This window comes from Python bivittatus, unplaced genomic scaffold (genome assembly GCF_059951505.1).
Source record: "Python bivittatus isolate LINGU-HERP-01145 unplaced genomic scaffold, Pbiv_v1 ctg000310_np1212, whole genome shotgun sequence".
NCBI classification, from domain to species: domain Eukaryota; kingdom Metazoa; phylum Chordata; class Lepidosauria; order Squamata; family Pythonidae; genus Python; species Python bivittatus.
In genome coordinates this window covers 8,323,172-8,337,537 of record NW_028277054.1, presented here as the reverse complement: position 1 = coordinate 8,337,537, position 14,366 = coordinate 8,323,172, and the positions used below count along the sequence as shown (strand labels likewise).

Here is a 14,366-nt window from a genome sequence, read left to right as displayed (position 1 = left end):
AGTGTAGAAAGTAAGGAAGACGACCTTGATGGAGATACGCAGGATCTCTTGCTTAGGCCAAAGAGGATCAGGCATTTTTAAAGTCTAGAGCAATAAGATAATGCTAGGAAATGGCTCAGGCAGATGCCCCCTAATTTACTGAGTTATAAGAAGTGTGAGGAGGTAGAGCACAGATTTCCAAAATTTTGTTATTATATAGCCAATCTCAATAAAAGTAGTTTTAGCTTTCCTGTGGAGTTGATTTCCTGGTCTGGTCTACCTAGAGCGGTTGAGTTGCAGGGACTTGAGGACATGTTCTGTGAGAACAGGGTGAAGGAATTTGAGATGTTCAGCGTGAAGGAAAGAAAACTTAAGGGAGACGCAATAGCTGTATTCAGACATAGAACGAGAAGCTAAGAGGCCGGACAGCCACCAATGGAGGACAGTTTGATTGGTTTCCCTGCACATTTCAGAGGACTGGGCTAAATAATCCTTACGGTCCCTCTAAATTTCTGATTCATGCACAAAGTGTTTTGATGTGCTTCAGACACGCACTGTTTGTACTGCCTTATGAGTGGGTAAGGAACTGGTATTTGGCTAAGAACATGTCCTGGGGTTGAATCCACGGCTGGAGGCCACCTGCCAAGTGCCTTCAACAGGGTCCTAAATCTGTTGTATCTGGAGATACTTGGCTGAGAATTCCAAGATGACAAGCCAAAGGCCATGCTGTTACTCGTGTCCTGCAGGTCTGAAATGAAAGGTAGGAAGAGTGAGAGGATGGCCCAACATATTAATGAGATGCACTGCAGGATGACCTGGCGCTCTTGCTGTTTCCTGCAATCCATCCAGATCGCTATTATGCGTGTGATTATGTCTATGCTGCAATGCAGATCACTTACATTGGTTGTGAAGCAGACCCACATCTTGTAGCACAAAACTGATTGTGCAGGCAGTCTGCATCGGCGTGCGTCAAATGACGGCAGTGGACATGGGTGAAAAGACTATTTAAAGTTGCTGCAGGTTCTGCCAAGGAAAATAGAAGGGCTTGTTCTCAGCCAGTGGTCTATTATTGCAAACAATCACTTATTGGGGAGAACTACACTTCAATGGCAGATTCTAGATCAAAGCATCCTCTTTCACTTTGCATTGAGATCAGTGGTGGTGAGACCTTGGAAAAAGATTCATGACTGCCTTTCTCATTTCAGTGTTGACAATATTTGCAGGACTGGCCTTGCCCCTAATCAGTCACACTTTTCACTTTGCCCCCAACCAGATACTTTTCCTGAAGTCCCCTTCCTGTGGCCTAGTCCGTGTGATGCTACTGCCCTCTGCTGTCTAGAACCTGCTTGCCTTGTGGGGGGGGGGGGTTCCTGACAGATTCACTAGTATTAATTAACACACCAAGGTCTCTCTTTCTGTCGCTCCTCAAGTTCTGCTATCACCATCATTTTTGCAAATCTGAGGACATTCCTTTTAGTCTGACTTATCAGAGATAACAATCAGGCTGAAAAGCAGCTACAGAAGAGCTTTGGTGATTCAGAGGATTTTAAAGACTAATCTACAATTGAGACCAGAAGTTTTTCTTTTGGGATTGATGGACAAACAGTTGGAAAAAAAGTCATGGAACTTTGTTTTTGTCTATGATACCTGCAGCGAGATTATTGCAGGCACAAAGATGGAAAGATTCAGCACTACCCACAATGGAGGAATGGTTGGTGAAGATGATGGAACTTGCTGAGATGGCTAAATCGACTTCTTTGATCAGAGAAAAGACAGTGTCTACATTTATTGCTGACTGGAAACCCCTTATGGACTTTTTGCGTGAAATAGAAAAAAATGAAGTTATGATTTATGGATTTGATGATTAGACAGGATAAATTATAGAAAGAAGAGAGTCATGTTGTAACCATAGAGTCAGAGGTACATTTATAATTGTACTTATAACTGTTGTAAAGAAGATTGGAAGCCACTTCTTTGTATCTTTTTTCTTTCTTTTCTATTTTTCTTTTTTTCCCTTGTACTTTTAGTTTTCTCTTTGATTCTTTCTTTTTTCTTTTTCTTGCTTTATATTAGTTTGTATTAGTTTTTATCTCCCTTTTTAAAATTCCTTAATAAAATTATATCTATCTATCTATCTATCTATCTATCTATCTATCTATCTATCTATCTATCTTGTGATATAACAGCTGCATAATCAGGAATTTCTATTATGGTAAGGGTTCACCAAGGAAAACTAGCAACTGCTTAGTGGAAAATAAGAATGACTAGGAGTATACATCATGCTTAGTCATGATCTATTAGACCTTGGCTTCCTAATTACATCACAATTACCTAGTTTCATGCAACATGCTGAGCTTAGAACTGGGCTAGACCAAACCCAGACAAAGAATCTTATGACTTACTGTGATTTTTGTTGGTTTATATCCCTTTTACTATTTTTTTCTGCATGGAAAAACTGGGAAATTGTACCTTCATATTTTGATGATTGAATTTCTGAATGCAAAGAAAGTGGATAAGGACCTTTGCAGAACTGATCGTTCCAATTTAAGGTTACTTCTAAAGATAAAAACAAAATCATGATGGTGATGATGATGATGGTGATGATGAAGGAGGAGGAGGAGCTGCTATGATAGGTTCAACAGCTCCAGCCAAGGCAAAGTTTCTCTCATGGCATAGGTTGTACCTCTTATTTTTTTAAATGTTCTTACATTCTTGTAAGGGCTAGAAGTGGGCAGATCATACAGCAGGGTATGTGGAGGAGGGACAGAACTGGAATGCCAGCCATCTCACTGACTTGGCAGTCCCACCTCTGGAATAGCTGTGAACGATCTTTTGCAGCTTCTAATACACTAAAGAAGGTAAGAATGAGGGAAGAATGGGATGGTGCTTCCAAAGAACATTAAAAGGGTCAACAGAACTCTTCAGTTCTTGAAGACAGTTGCATAAAAAGGCAGTGCTAGTTTTATTGGGCTTAAGTTACAGGGAAGTTGACTTGAGCTGGAGAAACTTCTTAATAGTGGAGGAAGTTTGGGAATGGATCCAGTGACCAGGGATCTTCAGGAGATACCAACCTCTCCCTTGCTGAGATCTTTAAGCAGAAACAGAAGCCAGGGAGTGGATGCTGTATTTCTGCATTTCTTGCATGCAGCAAGAAGTCTCTTTCTCTCCGCTTCTCCCCTTGATGTATGAATGTATGCTCCCTGGCTTTGGAGTAGCTTCACCCATCCAGGGTTCCTATGAATTCTCCTTCACCTGGAAAGACTACAAAGAAACAAAGTGGAGGTCCAAGTTGGTTCAGAAAGGTTGGACTCAGACCCAAGATAGTTCCATGCTCAAGGATAGCAGATTCCTCCTGAATACTAGTTGTGGGGAATAGTACTGTATTACAACCACCCTTGTTCATAGGATTCCAGATGGCCATTCTTGGAATATTGGAGAACAGTCTTTCCCAACTAGCTGCCCTCCAGATGTGTTTATCTACATCAAGAATTCTCAGCTGGCATGGCCAAATTTCTGGGGGTTGTAGGACTATATTATGGTTATATTATGGATTATATTATGGTTTTCAGTTGATATTTTCCTCTTTTAAATGGTGTGTAGTCTTCTCTTAGCTTTAACTCTACTTCTATCCGCTGAATCAGAGGCTGTCTTGTCATGCAACACACTTAACCAGGTCAGCTACAAACCTTGCAGAGACATTCTTTTCCTCCCTAGCTTGGGGCTAAGTGAAACCCTACTGCACAGTTTTAAATAAAGAGGGTTCAAGGGCAATCTAGACAGAGCTGAATGTTTCTTCTTCATTAGCTTGTCCTCTGCTTCTGATAAAGAATTATCCAAAGGAAATTAGCAGGTGAAGTGTTGTCTCCCCTCCCCAGAGTAAAAATAAGTAACAACCTACTGCACAGTTGTAAATATATGTAGTAATCAAAAGTTAGTTCCATTGTGCTCAATAGGGCTTATGCCTTAATAAGTGTATGTAACACTGCAGCTTGAATACACCAAGTCTCTGTGAATGAGATGGCTGTTTAAGACTCAAGAGCAGGGTGAAAAAAAATAAGCTGACAATACAGTTCTTAAAACAGTGTAAAGATTCATTTGCTTTCCACTCTGGACAACAGAAACCTATAATAGATTCCAGCCTTCTTCATTCCTCTTGGTTTACATCCTTTCAACTGTTCAGTGCACTTGTCATCTCCAAAAGAAACAAAGGAACGGTTTGGGAATCACAGCCCGTTGCTCTCCAGAAACCTGCAGCAGAAGTGTCTGTCAATTTATTCAGATTTAATCAGGTGTTTTTAATGTTATGATAGAAAGACAGAGAGACTCTGGGAAGCCTATTTGCTTGCATGTACCTGATCTTCTTATTAATAACAGAAACATCAGAAACAAGAGCGGTGCAAAATGACATTGTTCTGAAAGATCCCAATGGGATCACTACAGTTATCTAAGAGGTATTTCTCTCCACTCAAAGGGTGTTTTTATACAACAAGCTTAGCTAGGTTAGTTAAAGATTTAGCAGCTGCATTCACAGAAAAGGTTGAGCTTAGTTACTGTTAACTTTGAGGATCTCTCTTTCTCTCTCTCTCCCTCTCTCTTTCATGAATCATGTTATGTGAACTCAGGCCATTTGGTTCTTCTTCAATATATTGCACAAATCTGGAAACGTATGTTCTGCTAACACAACCAGAGTCTGCCAACTGCTCTTATGTCCACTACTTGGTCAGTCACTTCTTGCCTGACAACTGTTTGCAGGATTGCAACACCTGGGACCCTTGGCTTCTCACCTCTGGAGCATCAGCAAGTAGGAATGGCATCTTGGGGCTTGCTTGTTCCCCTGGTCCTCTACTTCATCCTGGACTTGAACAAAGAAGGTAAGAAGGTTCAGCAGAGGGATCCCAGCAGAAGGATGGAACACTATTCTGTGTTTCGGCTCCAATAAGAGGCATAGGGGAAGCATTTATACCAGATAGATAGATAGATAGATAGATAGATAGATAGATAGATAGATAGATAGATAGATAGATAGATAGAGATGTGATAAATCCATGCAGTTTTCTCTGCAATATTTTCAGGAGTGGTTTGCCATTCCCTCCTTCCTGGGGCTGAGAGAGAGGGACTGGCCCAAGGTCACCCAGCTGGCTTTGTACCTAAGGCGGGACTAGAACTCACAGTCTCCCAGTTTCTAGTCCAGTGCCTTTAACCACTACACCAACCTAGCTACCAGTGTGAGTGTCTACAGCAGATAATATTACTTAAAACGATAAGCAAAGGAACACAATGTAAGTCTGCATTGGACAGGCGTGAATGCCCATCTGTGTAATTTTTTTTATCTTTCTCCAGCAGCAAAATGTCCCATCAGATAGTGGCAGGGAGAAGTGTGACCCAGCTGTCAGACCAAAGGAATAATTTTTTAGCATCGTGTTTTTCCCCCACATTTCCAATGTTCTCCTTCCTTCTCTTTAAGCAAGCTTTCTCAGCTTTTCAGAAGTGAACATTCTTACACAGTTTGAGCTTGGAACAGAGCTGGCTGGCTTTGAGTGAGCAGCCCAACTGCTGAGATTCATCTATGTTTTGGGTCTGGTAGGTTGCCAAGCAGAGACGCTTCAGCAAGTTTTCCGTGTGGAGCCAGATAACGTCACCATCCCTGAAGGGGAGACAGCTCTGCTGAAGTGTGAGGTGGAAAACCCGTCTGGCCTTGTGCAGTGGGCAAAGGATGGGCTTTTACTGGGCCCCAACCAGAACATCCCTCGGTTCCCCCGTTACAGCATGATGGGTGAGGCCAGCAAAGGTGAGATCTTTGGAGGGATACAAACTGGCTTCAAACAAGTTTCAATGAAGGCTGAAAAGTTGTTGTACTGTGCTCAAGCCTGGGCCCCCCCAGCGTGGGATGAAGCCTGTTTCCTGCCTTTGTTGAAGGCCTTTTATGACTCTCTGGCTGCTATGTGTTTTTATTTTTTGTGTGTTTTATTATTTTTTTAAAGTTCATTTTAGTAGTTCTATATATTTTTATTTATTTTAAAGTTGTGAACCCTTGGATGTGAATCATATGGAATTCACTTGACAGGTGTTCACTTGACTAGTGTGCACTGCCTCATTCTCCCATCTGAGAGCCTTGATCCTGGAGGCCTATCCAAAGCTTTGCTGCATCCCTCAGAGTCCTCTTAATCATTGCTTAATTGGGCCACCAACTGTGGCAGCAGTCATGAGTGACTAAGTTCTGGGGGACACCCCAATGCCTTTAATCAAGGCAACCAGAAAAAAGAATCCCATTCTGACTTTGTGCTTACAGACCCCCAAAAGCTCTTCTCTCTCTAGGCAATATGCAAACCATCTACATATCTTCACAGCCAGATTGTGAGATTGTATTAGGCAAGAGTGAAGACTCCATTCAGAAGTGATGCTCTCAACACATACTAAGGTGGCTTTGATCGCACAGTCACAGCCACCCTCTTGAATTTTCTGACTTTCCTTGCAGATAGCCCTGACGTGAAGGTTTTTGTAAAGCCATCTTTGCCTATACTCACATGACTTTGGTGAAGCAGAGTTTCAAGGAAGACAGATGGGAGAACGAGAAAAGGGTGGGAAGATTTTCCTAAGTTTTACTTAGAAGTTATGAATACTGGAAAAGAATGGGCCTATTTGCTTTTTAAATGAGAAAATGAGTCCCAGTAATGCAATCCATTATTTTAGATACTCGATTAATGTTCTTATGCCCCTCACCTCCCATTTTAGAAATCAACGTTTTACTTCACTTACTTCACAGTTAGAAATATAATGTCCTGTTGGGATTGGAGAGGAATCTGCCTCGAGCTCTGAATGGGCAGCCCTATGCTATGGTGTAACTCACAAGGAGAACGGATATGAACCAAGTATGCTTACATTTACCCGTGTGTCTTGATGCTTTAGGGATATATAACCTGCGAGTAATAAAGAGCCAATTGGAAGACGATGCCTTGTATGAGTGCCAGGTTGGACCCTCAGAGAAAACTAGCGGCATCATTTCCCGTAGAGTGCATCTGACAGTCCTTGGTAAGTATAGCTGGAGTTAGACTACATTAGAAAGATCTCAGGCACTCAGCTAGACAGGAGGAATGATTGTTAATATGAGAGATAAAGAGAAAACACAATAGCCCAGTGTTGTCCAAACTTGGCCACTTTAAGATGAGTGGACTTTGACTCCCAGAATTCCCCAGCCAGCCAATTCTGGGAGTTGAAGTCCACTCATCTTAAAGTGGCCAAGTTTGGACAACACTGCAATAGCCTGTATTCAGACAACATGCTTAACCAGGTCGGTTACAGACCTAGTGGGCCGAATCTGCACAATATGCTAAGCTTGGCTCATTTTAACATAGGTTAATTTTTGTGGCCTGGTGTGTCGTGCAGGACATTTGGCTAATTTATGGGTCATTCAATGTATTACGAGAAGCCAGAATCTTGGTTAATTGAATAAGCGGATAAATCTGTGGAGCGAGCACAACCTTCAGAGGGCATCTAAGGAGCTTTGGCGTCTTTGCTCTCCTATCCAAATCAGTACTAGAGTGTCCTCTTCCAGGATTTGACAGAAGTAAGTTCAGTACAATGGACAGTTCAATATATCACCTTCTCCTTCTCAATCTCCTCCAGAAAATATTCAAATCTTCTGCATCATTCATTGGAGGGATATTTTTAGATGAGCAAAGGATGTGGAACTGAAGAGACTCATTCAGGATGAGCAATCAATAGCCTGCGGGCAAACCCTTTTTTTTTGGCTGCCCCAGAGTCCTTTAAGATGACATTACACATTTTTGGTAGGAGACAAATAAAGTAGACATGTGAAATTTTGATGGGCTTAACACACCTATTCACATTATGCTCACCTACCCTTTAGGTGGAACACATCCAAACATTACCTCATCGCTGTGCTTGCCAAAAAAAGTGATTTCAAAAATGCAGCTGCAGCCACCAAAAGATTGCCTGTCCCTGCTTTAATCTAATCTAACCTAACCTAATTTAACCTTTATTAGCTCTTCTGTGTTTCTGCGTGAATGTGATTTGTAGGAGCGCCCATAGAAATTGTGCAGAAAACCCTTTCTCCTCTAGTCCAGTCCAGTTAGAAACTCGTAAGCCATCTTAGAAAAGCTCTGGTTTCAAAGATAGCATACACATTAAAAAAATAAATTAAAAACACAATTTTAAAACAATCATACGCCAATCCTTCACGTTGCTTCTTTTCTTTGCAGTCCCCCCGAAAAGGCCACTTTTTGTAGAGTATGAGGCTAACAGCACGGTGACCTGGATTGCTGGCACCGAATACACCCTGCGCTGCCAAGTGAAAGATGCCCGGCCACCAGCTGAGATCACCTTCTGTAAAGGTGAGCCAATAGCTTGCAGCATCCCAGAAATTATTTCCTTTCCTCACCTTGCTTTTTTGAATTCATGACAGCAGCTATATACATTCTTTCATAGCCAGTAGGAATTGCAGATCTTGCAGAAGTTACCAAGCATCAGTAAATTTTTCATGGGCTTTTTGTGCAAAACACAAGGGAACCTGCTGTGTCTGTGTGGGGTGAGAAGTTCAAGATAGATATAGCCATTCATAGTTACTTTGCAGAACCTGTTACTGGGGAAAGTCATACTGTAAGCCCTCACTTGTGGATTCCAAGCCTGAGGTATCAATCTGCACCCTGGAGAGGCCACCAATGAACAAACTGGAGATCTAATTCCACTGAAGGTTGACATGGAATCCTTTTAACTTTCTCCTTAGACATCTTTGTATGTTGTGCGCGCAGAACATAAGCAGAAGGAGTTGCTTCATTCTGAGAAGGCATGAGCAAAACGGTCCCTGGAAATGGCTTTGCAAAACAATGCATCCCCTTGCTTCTAATAGCAGAGCAACGCAATTGGGTTGCTTCTCTGACTCCCGCTTCCATCAGTTCCAGTTGCTGGAGGCGGCAGTCGGTCAGCTACTGGAAGCAGTGAGAGAGACTTCTGACTCTTCCAGGAATTTGGAACTGCCTGTTGAGACTTTGAGAGAACATAAATGATCTTGTCGAGGCAGATCTATTGCCTCTGTGCCCCAATGAGGAGCCCTGTGTTGCCTCTACTGTGAGAAAGGCTGCACTGAGATGAATCAAAGCTGTCTTGCACAGGCCAAAGAAGCAGAGGCAAAGAAGCATCGCAAGGCAGAAGATATCTCACAAAACAATGTGAGCAATTTACCCATGGCTGTCTTTCCAATTTCAGCAAACTCCATCTACAAATCTTCCCCCTCCTCTCTTTCACTCACATTCTGTAGCTCAGTTCATATAATATGTGGATTAGACTAAAATGAGGTTGGATTACTTGTGGTTCAACATCTTGAGGGAAATAATTGAACATTAGATGAGGTAAAACCTAGTATATCACTGGATGTGCTAATAATGAAGCTACAGCTTAGATATTTTGAACACTAAATGGGAATGCAAGATTCATTGGGGAGGACTTTGGTGCTTTGAAAAATCAAAGGCAATTGAAAAAGAGACTGACAGAAAACAAGGTGGCTATATACTATTTCTGAAGACACAAGCCGGAGCTTACAAGGTCTCAAAGAAGCACTTACTGACAGCCAAGCAGTTACTGGAGAAATGATGTCCATCAGGTCACAAAAAGTTGGAAGTGACTGAATGATTAAACAACAGCAAGGTGTTGTGGGAACCCAACCATTGTCTTAGTATGTTATAGTAACATGAGACATCATGTTAAACCAAAACATGGTTTATTTGTCTGGACATTGCATGTTACATGAGTGTAACAAGTCTGTTTTATTAGCCCAAGTTAGGTATTTAGTAAGTTTCCCAGGTTCTCTATCCTTATTTAAAACTAACGCAGGGGCATAGATCTACAAACAAATTTAAGTAAGGTGTTGCACCCCAATATTTGTCAGTTTCTACCACAAGGGTTTATTCCAGCTTCTTATTTAACATCTATTACAATTCTGAAATTTCGCAAAGCTTTCACCCTAGCTAGAATGGACGCATTGCCCTCAGCAGTCCTTTTTGGACGTTTTAAGGGCATTCCCATGCACCTTCGATGATGTCCATGCAGAGATGGCTCAATAGAAACATTAAGCCATATGCTATTATATTGCTCCCTATATAAGGATTCTAGACTGATCTATCTATCTATCTATCTATCTATCTATCTATCTATCTATCTATCTATCTATCTATCTCTCTCTCTCTCTCTCTCTCTCTCTCTCTCTCTCTGTCTGTCTGTCTGTCTGTCTATCTATCCAATATTGAAGAGATTTCCTGGCAGGGAGTGTGACTTCCATCTAATGCTACTCCTTTCAGACAAAGACCCGGAAATATCCTCCCAAGTTGCCTGGTTTTGTGCTACCATCTGTACAATACGCTCCACCATTATTTAGAGTTAAAATTCCACAACATAGTATCTTGCTTTGATATATTTTAGCACTGTTATTTTAATTATTAGATTAAATAATATTGTTTTGTTTTATAGATATATATAAATGTAAGATGGTTGTATTGTATACTTTGTATCTGGCCTTAGGGCTGTAATAAATGTGTGTGTGTAAAACTAACAATAGATGTTTCTGTATAGAATTTCCAAACCTTCTTTTCAAATTCTTTCCTTGCAGATGAAATGACCATTCAGGAAATGGCCTGATGGCCTTCAGATCAACTTCCTAAGAATTATAGGAGTTACTCCAGCACATCTGGAAGGCACCAGGCCAATAGAACCAGATTAGACACAGCCATTAATGTGTGTAATCTGGAGTCTAGTACCTACTTATTACCTATTTCTTTCTTAATCCAGCTGACAAAGAACTGGCAGATGTGACATCTACTATCCAACCTGGTTCTGCAGACAAACTGTTCAGCACTGAGGCCATGCTGAGGTAACAAAAGCCTAAAAGAGGGTCCTAAGGAGTCCCTAGCTAGTATCTCTCTCTCTTATTTTTTCTTAACTGGTTGGTGACATCTCAGGTTTTTAAGCCAAGTGATCTAGTGAAAAGCATGTTGGCTGAGAACCAGAAGACCTGCATTTGTATGAATTTCATGACGGGTCTTCATGAAAACAATCCTTACTTGAAACTCACGATTCTTCTGCAAAATGGAAATAAGACATTTAGAAGAAAGGGATGTACAAAAAGCTCTAGTCAGAACACATCAGTTCAGTCCCACTCTTGCAACACTGTGAGAAATTGTAGAAAAGCTGGGAAAGGATTGTAAGGGAGAGTAGAAATAAACAATCAGGAGATAAAAAGCGAGCCCATTGGTGGTTTATTTCATAAGTGGCAACTCAGTCCAGGTGGTGAGTAACCTGGGAGGAAGCATTACAAATCATTCAAAGAATTTCTTCTTTAATTAATCCACTGATTATTAATTAATCTGATCAATTATGTATTACTTATTATTATTATAAATATTCATTATTGATTATTATTACTGATGAACCCATGAGGCTGAAAAATTCCTATGACAGTTTCCAAGATTTTGTATTTACCTCTAACCTAGCAATAAAGACCCTTTACTGAAATCTGTGTCGGTCCTTCATCTTTCCCAGCTTCATGGGCTGAACACCCCACAACTATTTTTATGTTTTCTTCCAGGATCACCCCCCAGAGTTCAGACAACAAGCAACTGCTGACCTGCATTGCTGCTAACACGGTGACTTTAATACCAGTCATTGTCAGTTTCACCATGAACATCCTGTGTAAGTTGTTTGGAATGCTTTGTCAGGCATTTTACCCAGGATTAAGGTGGTGTCATCAAAATAACTGCACAAGTGCTCAAGGCAACTCTTATTACAGTGTTAATAAAAAACAAACACAAAAGGAAGTGGGCTGGGGAGAAAAAAAAGGAGGAGGAGGCTGGAAGGTAAAGAGATCACCCAGAGTAAATGTAATGAAAAGGGGGACAGGAACCAGAAATGCCATCTAAGGAGAGTAAATGGACAAGATCAACCAAGGGAATAATTAAGATGATGAATGGGTTTTGAGACCTTTCTCATAACAAGAGAAGGTCTGTATGCAATGAAAATGACTAACGCTGGCTGAATCTTTCATGTTTGGTTGGTCACCTTAAGGGGACATACTTTTAAAAGAGGGGCTGGCCATCTTTCTGTAGCAGATTAAAACACGAGGTGGGTTTTTTTAAAAAAAAAATTTTGGTGGCCCTGGCCACAATAGGCAGGGAAGGATGTGAATGGCACAAGTGGATGTTCTGCAGATTTTTTAGGGGGTGGGAGGTGTAGCCAGTGGCTTACCACCTGCTTTTCTTTTTCTTTCTGCTGCCAAACTTGGTAGGAAATTGGGTTGATGTGCTGAGTTCTTGGTGCTCTCTGAGCTTGGTTGTGGTCTTGCACATATTTTATTACCAGGCAAGGTCCCATCATCAGTCCCTCCACTGATGATGTTATCTAGCCTGGTAATGAAACATCTGCAAGACCATAACCAAGCTCAGAGAACACCTGCAACTCAGTAGTTCAACCCTGAGTTACATATTTTCTATTGAATTTGTGGTGATGGTTGTGCTAGGAATTTGCTACTCTATTTAGGTGGCTTGATCCTGGAAGGCCCGAGACTCTATAAAAATATGCTCAGGGGCTGCATGTGATTTATATGCTGCCCACCCCTGTTTGAAAAGCTTGCAAACTGCTCGAGCAGGGGCTTTTATGACTGGAGGTGGGAGTATATAATTTGGTATGTGGATCAGTGTCTGCTGTTCAGAGCTTCAGCTAACTCTCCCATCCCATCAAACTTTTATATTGTTATTTTTGATGTTGTAAATTCATTAGTAAATATCCTACCAGTGCACTAGAGCAGATCTCCAGGTTCCCAACAAACCTTGAAATTCAACATTTATATTGATTCTATTTACAGAACAACACAATACGTTAACAGTTGGTCCCACTTGGATGGGGAACCTGCTGCCCTCCAGGAGATGCTGAACTACACTTCTAAAAAGCCTGAGGCAGCCTGGATGATGGTTAAGAATGCTAGGAGTTGTAATTCAGCAACTTCTAATGGATGAAAGTTTCCTCATCCCTGGAATACAGATAAAGCTTTGGGAGGAAATTATAAGGTGTATCACGCAGCTGGGCAAGATGCTAAGAACTTCCAAAAGCTTACTGCAACCTCCCTGGACCTAAACTGATTTTGGTTCTTTTTGATAGTCCCACCTCAGCTGCCTGTAATCAAGGGCTACGTTGGACCTGTAGTAAAAAATAAGGAGGAACTAAAACTGACCTGCATTTCTCCAAGTGGGAATCCTCTTGCTACGCTGCAGTGGCTGAAGGTGAGCAGAAGAAGCTTAGTACAATATTTAGTTTTTTATTTATGGGGTGCTCTGTGAATAAACTCCTCAGCCTGGAATTCTGGGGTGGGGCCCAGCGAGAGAGGGCGCAATAATGACAAATATGTGGTTTTTTTGGTGGTTGTTGCAAGAATTTGTTACCTACTTGCTTCACTGTGTTCACATCAAAAATATGCCTGAGTTAGAATATTTTTATTTAATGGAATACAATTAAAATTTATCAGGTGTAGTTAAGATCCTTAGGGTCTGGCTAGATTTGCATAAAATGTTTAACCTGGTTGTTGAGTTAACCAATATGGTTGTTGTCTTGCAGCTAGGTTTGATTACCTGCCTATAACTAGTCTACAAATGGTTTAAGTTGTTGCTTATTACGAAGCCTCCTTTCTAATGTCTCCAGTTTATGGTTTTTTGACTCAGTGACTGGGCTCATAAAATGTGCTTAACTTGTTTCATTCCTTAGTCCATTCTGTGCATTTGCGTGTTGAATCCTACTAGGTTCATACACTACATTTCTCCGGGTTCTCCTTTTATGCCAAATGCTATCCAGTGATAAAACTGATCTTAACCACATTTGCATTCTCACGATAGGCTAAGTCTTTAATTGATTCACTTAAATATGTCTTGCAAACCTAGTCATTTGGGGCACATTTCATCCGTTGGGAAATTCACCCAGGGGGGAATAATTCAAGGGAGTGGGGCATCCACCTTGTGCCAGGGGGACCACTGCTTCTAGGGGCTGCTGACCCTCTTCTCCTCTGTCTGGTTCTGCAGCTGCTTCATCTGCCCTCTCTCTGCACTTAGGCAGAGATACAACAGAGGGGAAGGGAAAATGCCTTTCAATTTCCTTGCCCTCTCCTTCTGTAGAGTGTTGCATTTACATATCATTAAAGAAAGAAACAACACTAGTTTGCATAACATTTACATGTGCAAATGTATATAGATAAATTAATGTAAATAGAAGTCAATATTTCTCACTGTCATGGGAGAAAGACCCACTGATTATCTGTTTGCTGGCCATGTATAAACTATGTTTGGTGGGCCTGGACTGGACAGCTCTTCAAACAGAGGATGCTTTCATATTATGGAGTG

The 14,366-nt window shown here is 41.3% G+C and overlaps 1 protein-coding gene across 1 annotated transcript in view; it reads left to right on the top strand.

Moving 5' to 3' along the window:
• Positions 1-6,498: 6,498 nt before the first annotated feature.
• NPHS1 (NPHS1 adhesion molecule, nephrin) overlaps positions 6,499-14,366 on the top strand; it is a 32,617-nt gene continuing 24,749 nt past the window's right edge. The window contains exons 1-6 of the mRNA XM_088140190.1: positions 6,499-6,557; positions 6,886-7,008; positions 8,199-8,330; positions 10,777-10,858; positions 11,573-11,676; positions 13,138-13,259. Coding sequence (XP_087996316.1) covers positions 6,539-6,557; positions 6,886-7,008; positions 8,199-8,330; positions 10,777-10,858; positions 11,573-11,676; positions 13,138-13,259 — 582 coding nt within the window. The 5' untranslated portion in view covers positions 6,499-6,538. The remainder of the gene's footprint in view (positions 6,558-6,885; positions 7,009-8,198; positions 8,331-10,776; positions 10,859-11,572; positions 11,677-13,137; positions 13,260-14,366) is intronic.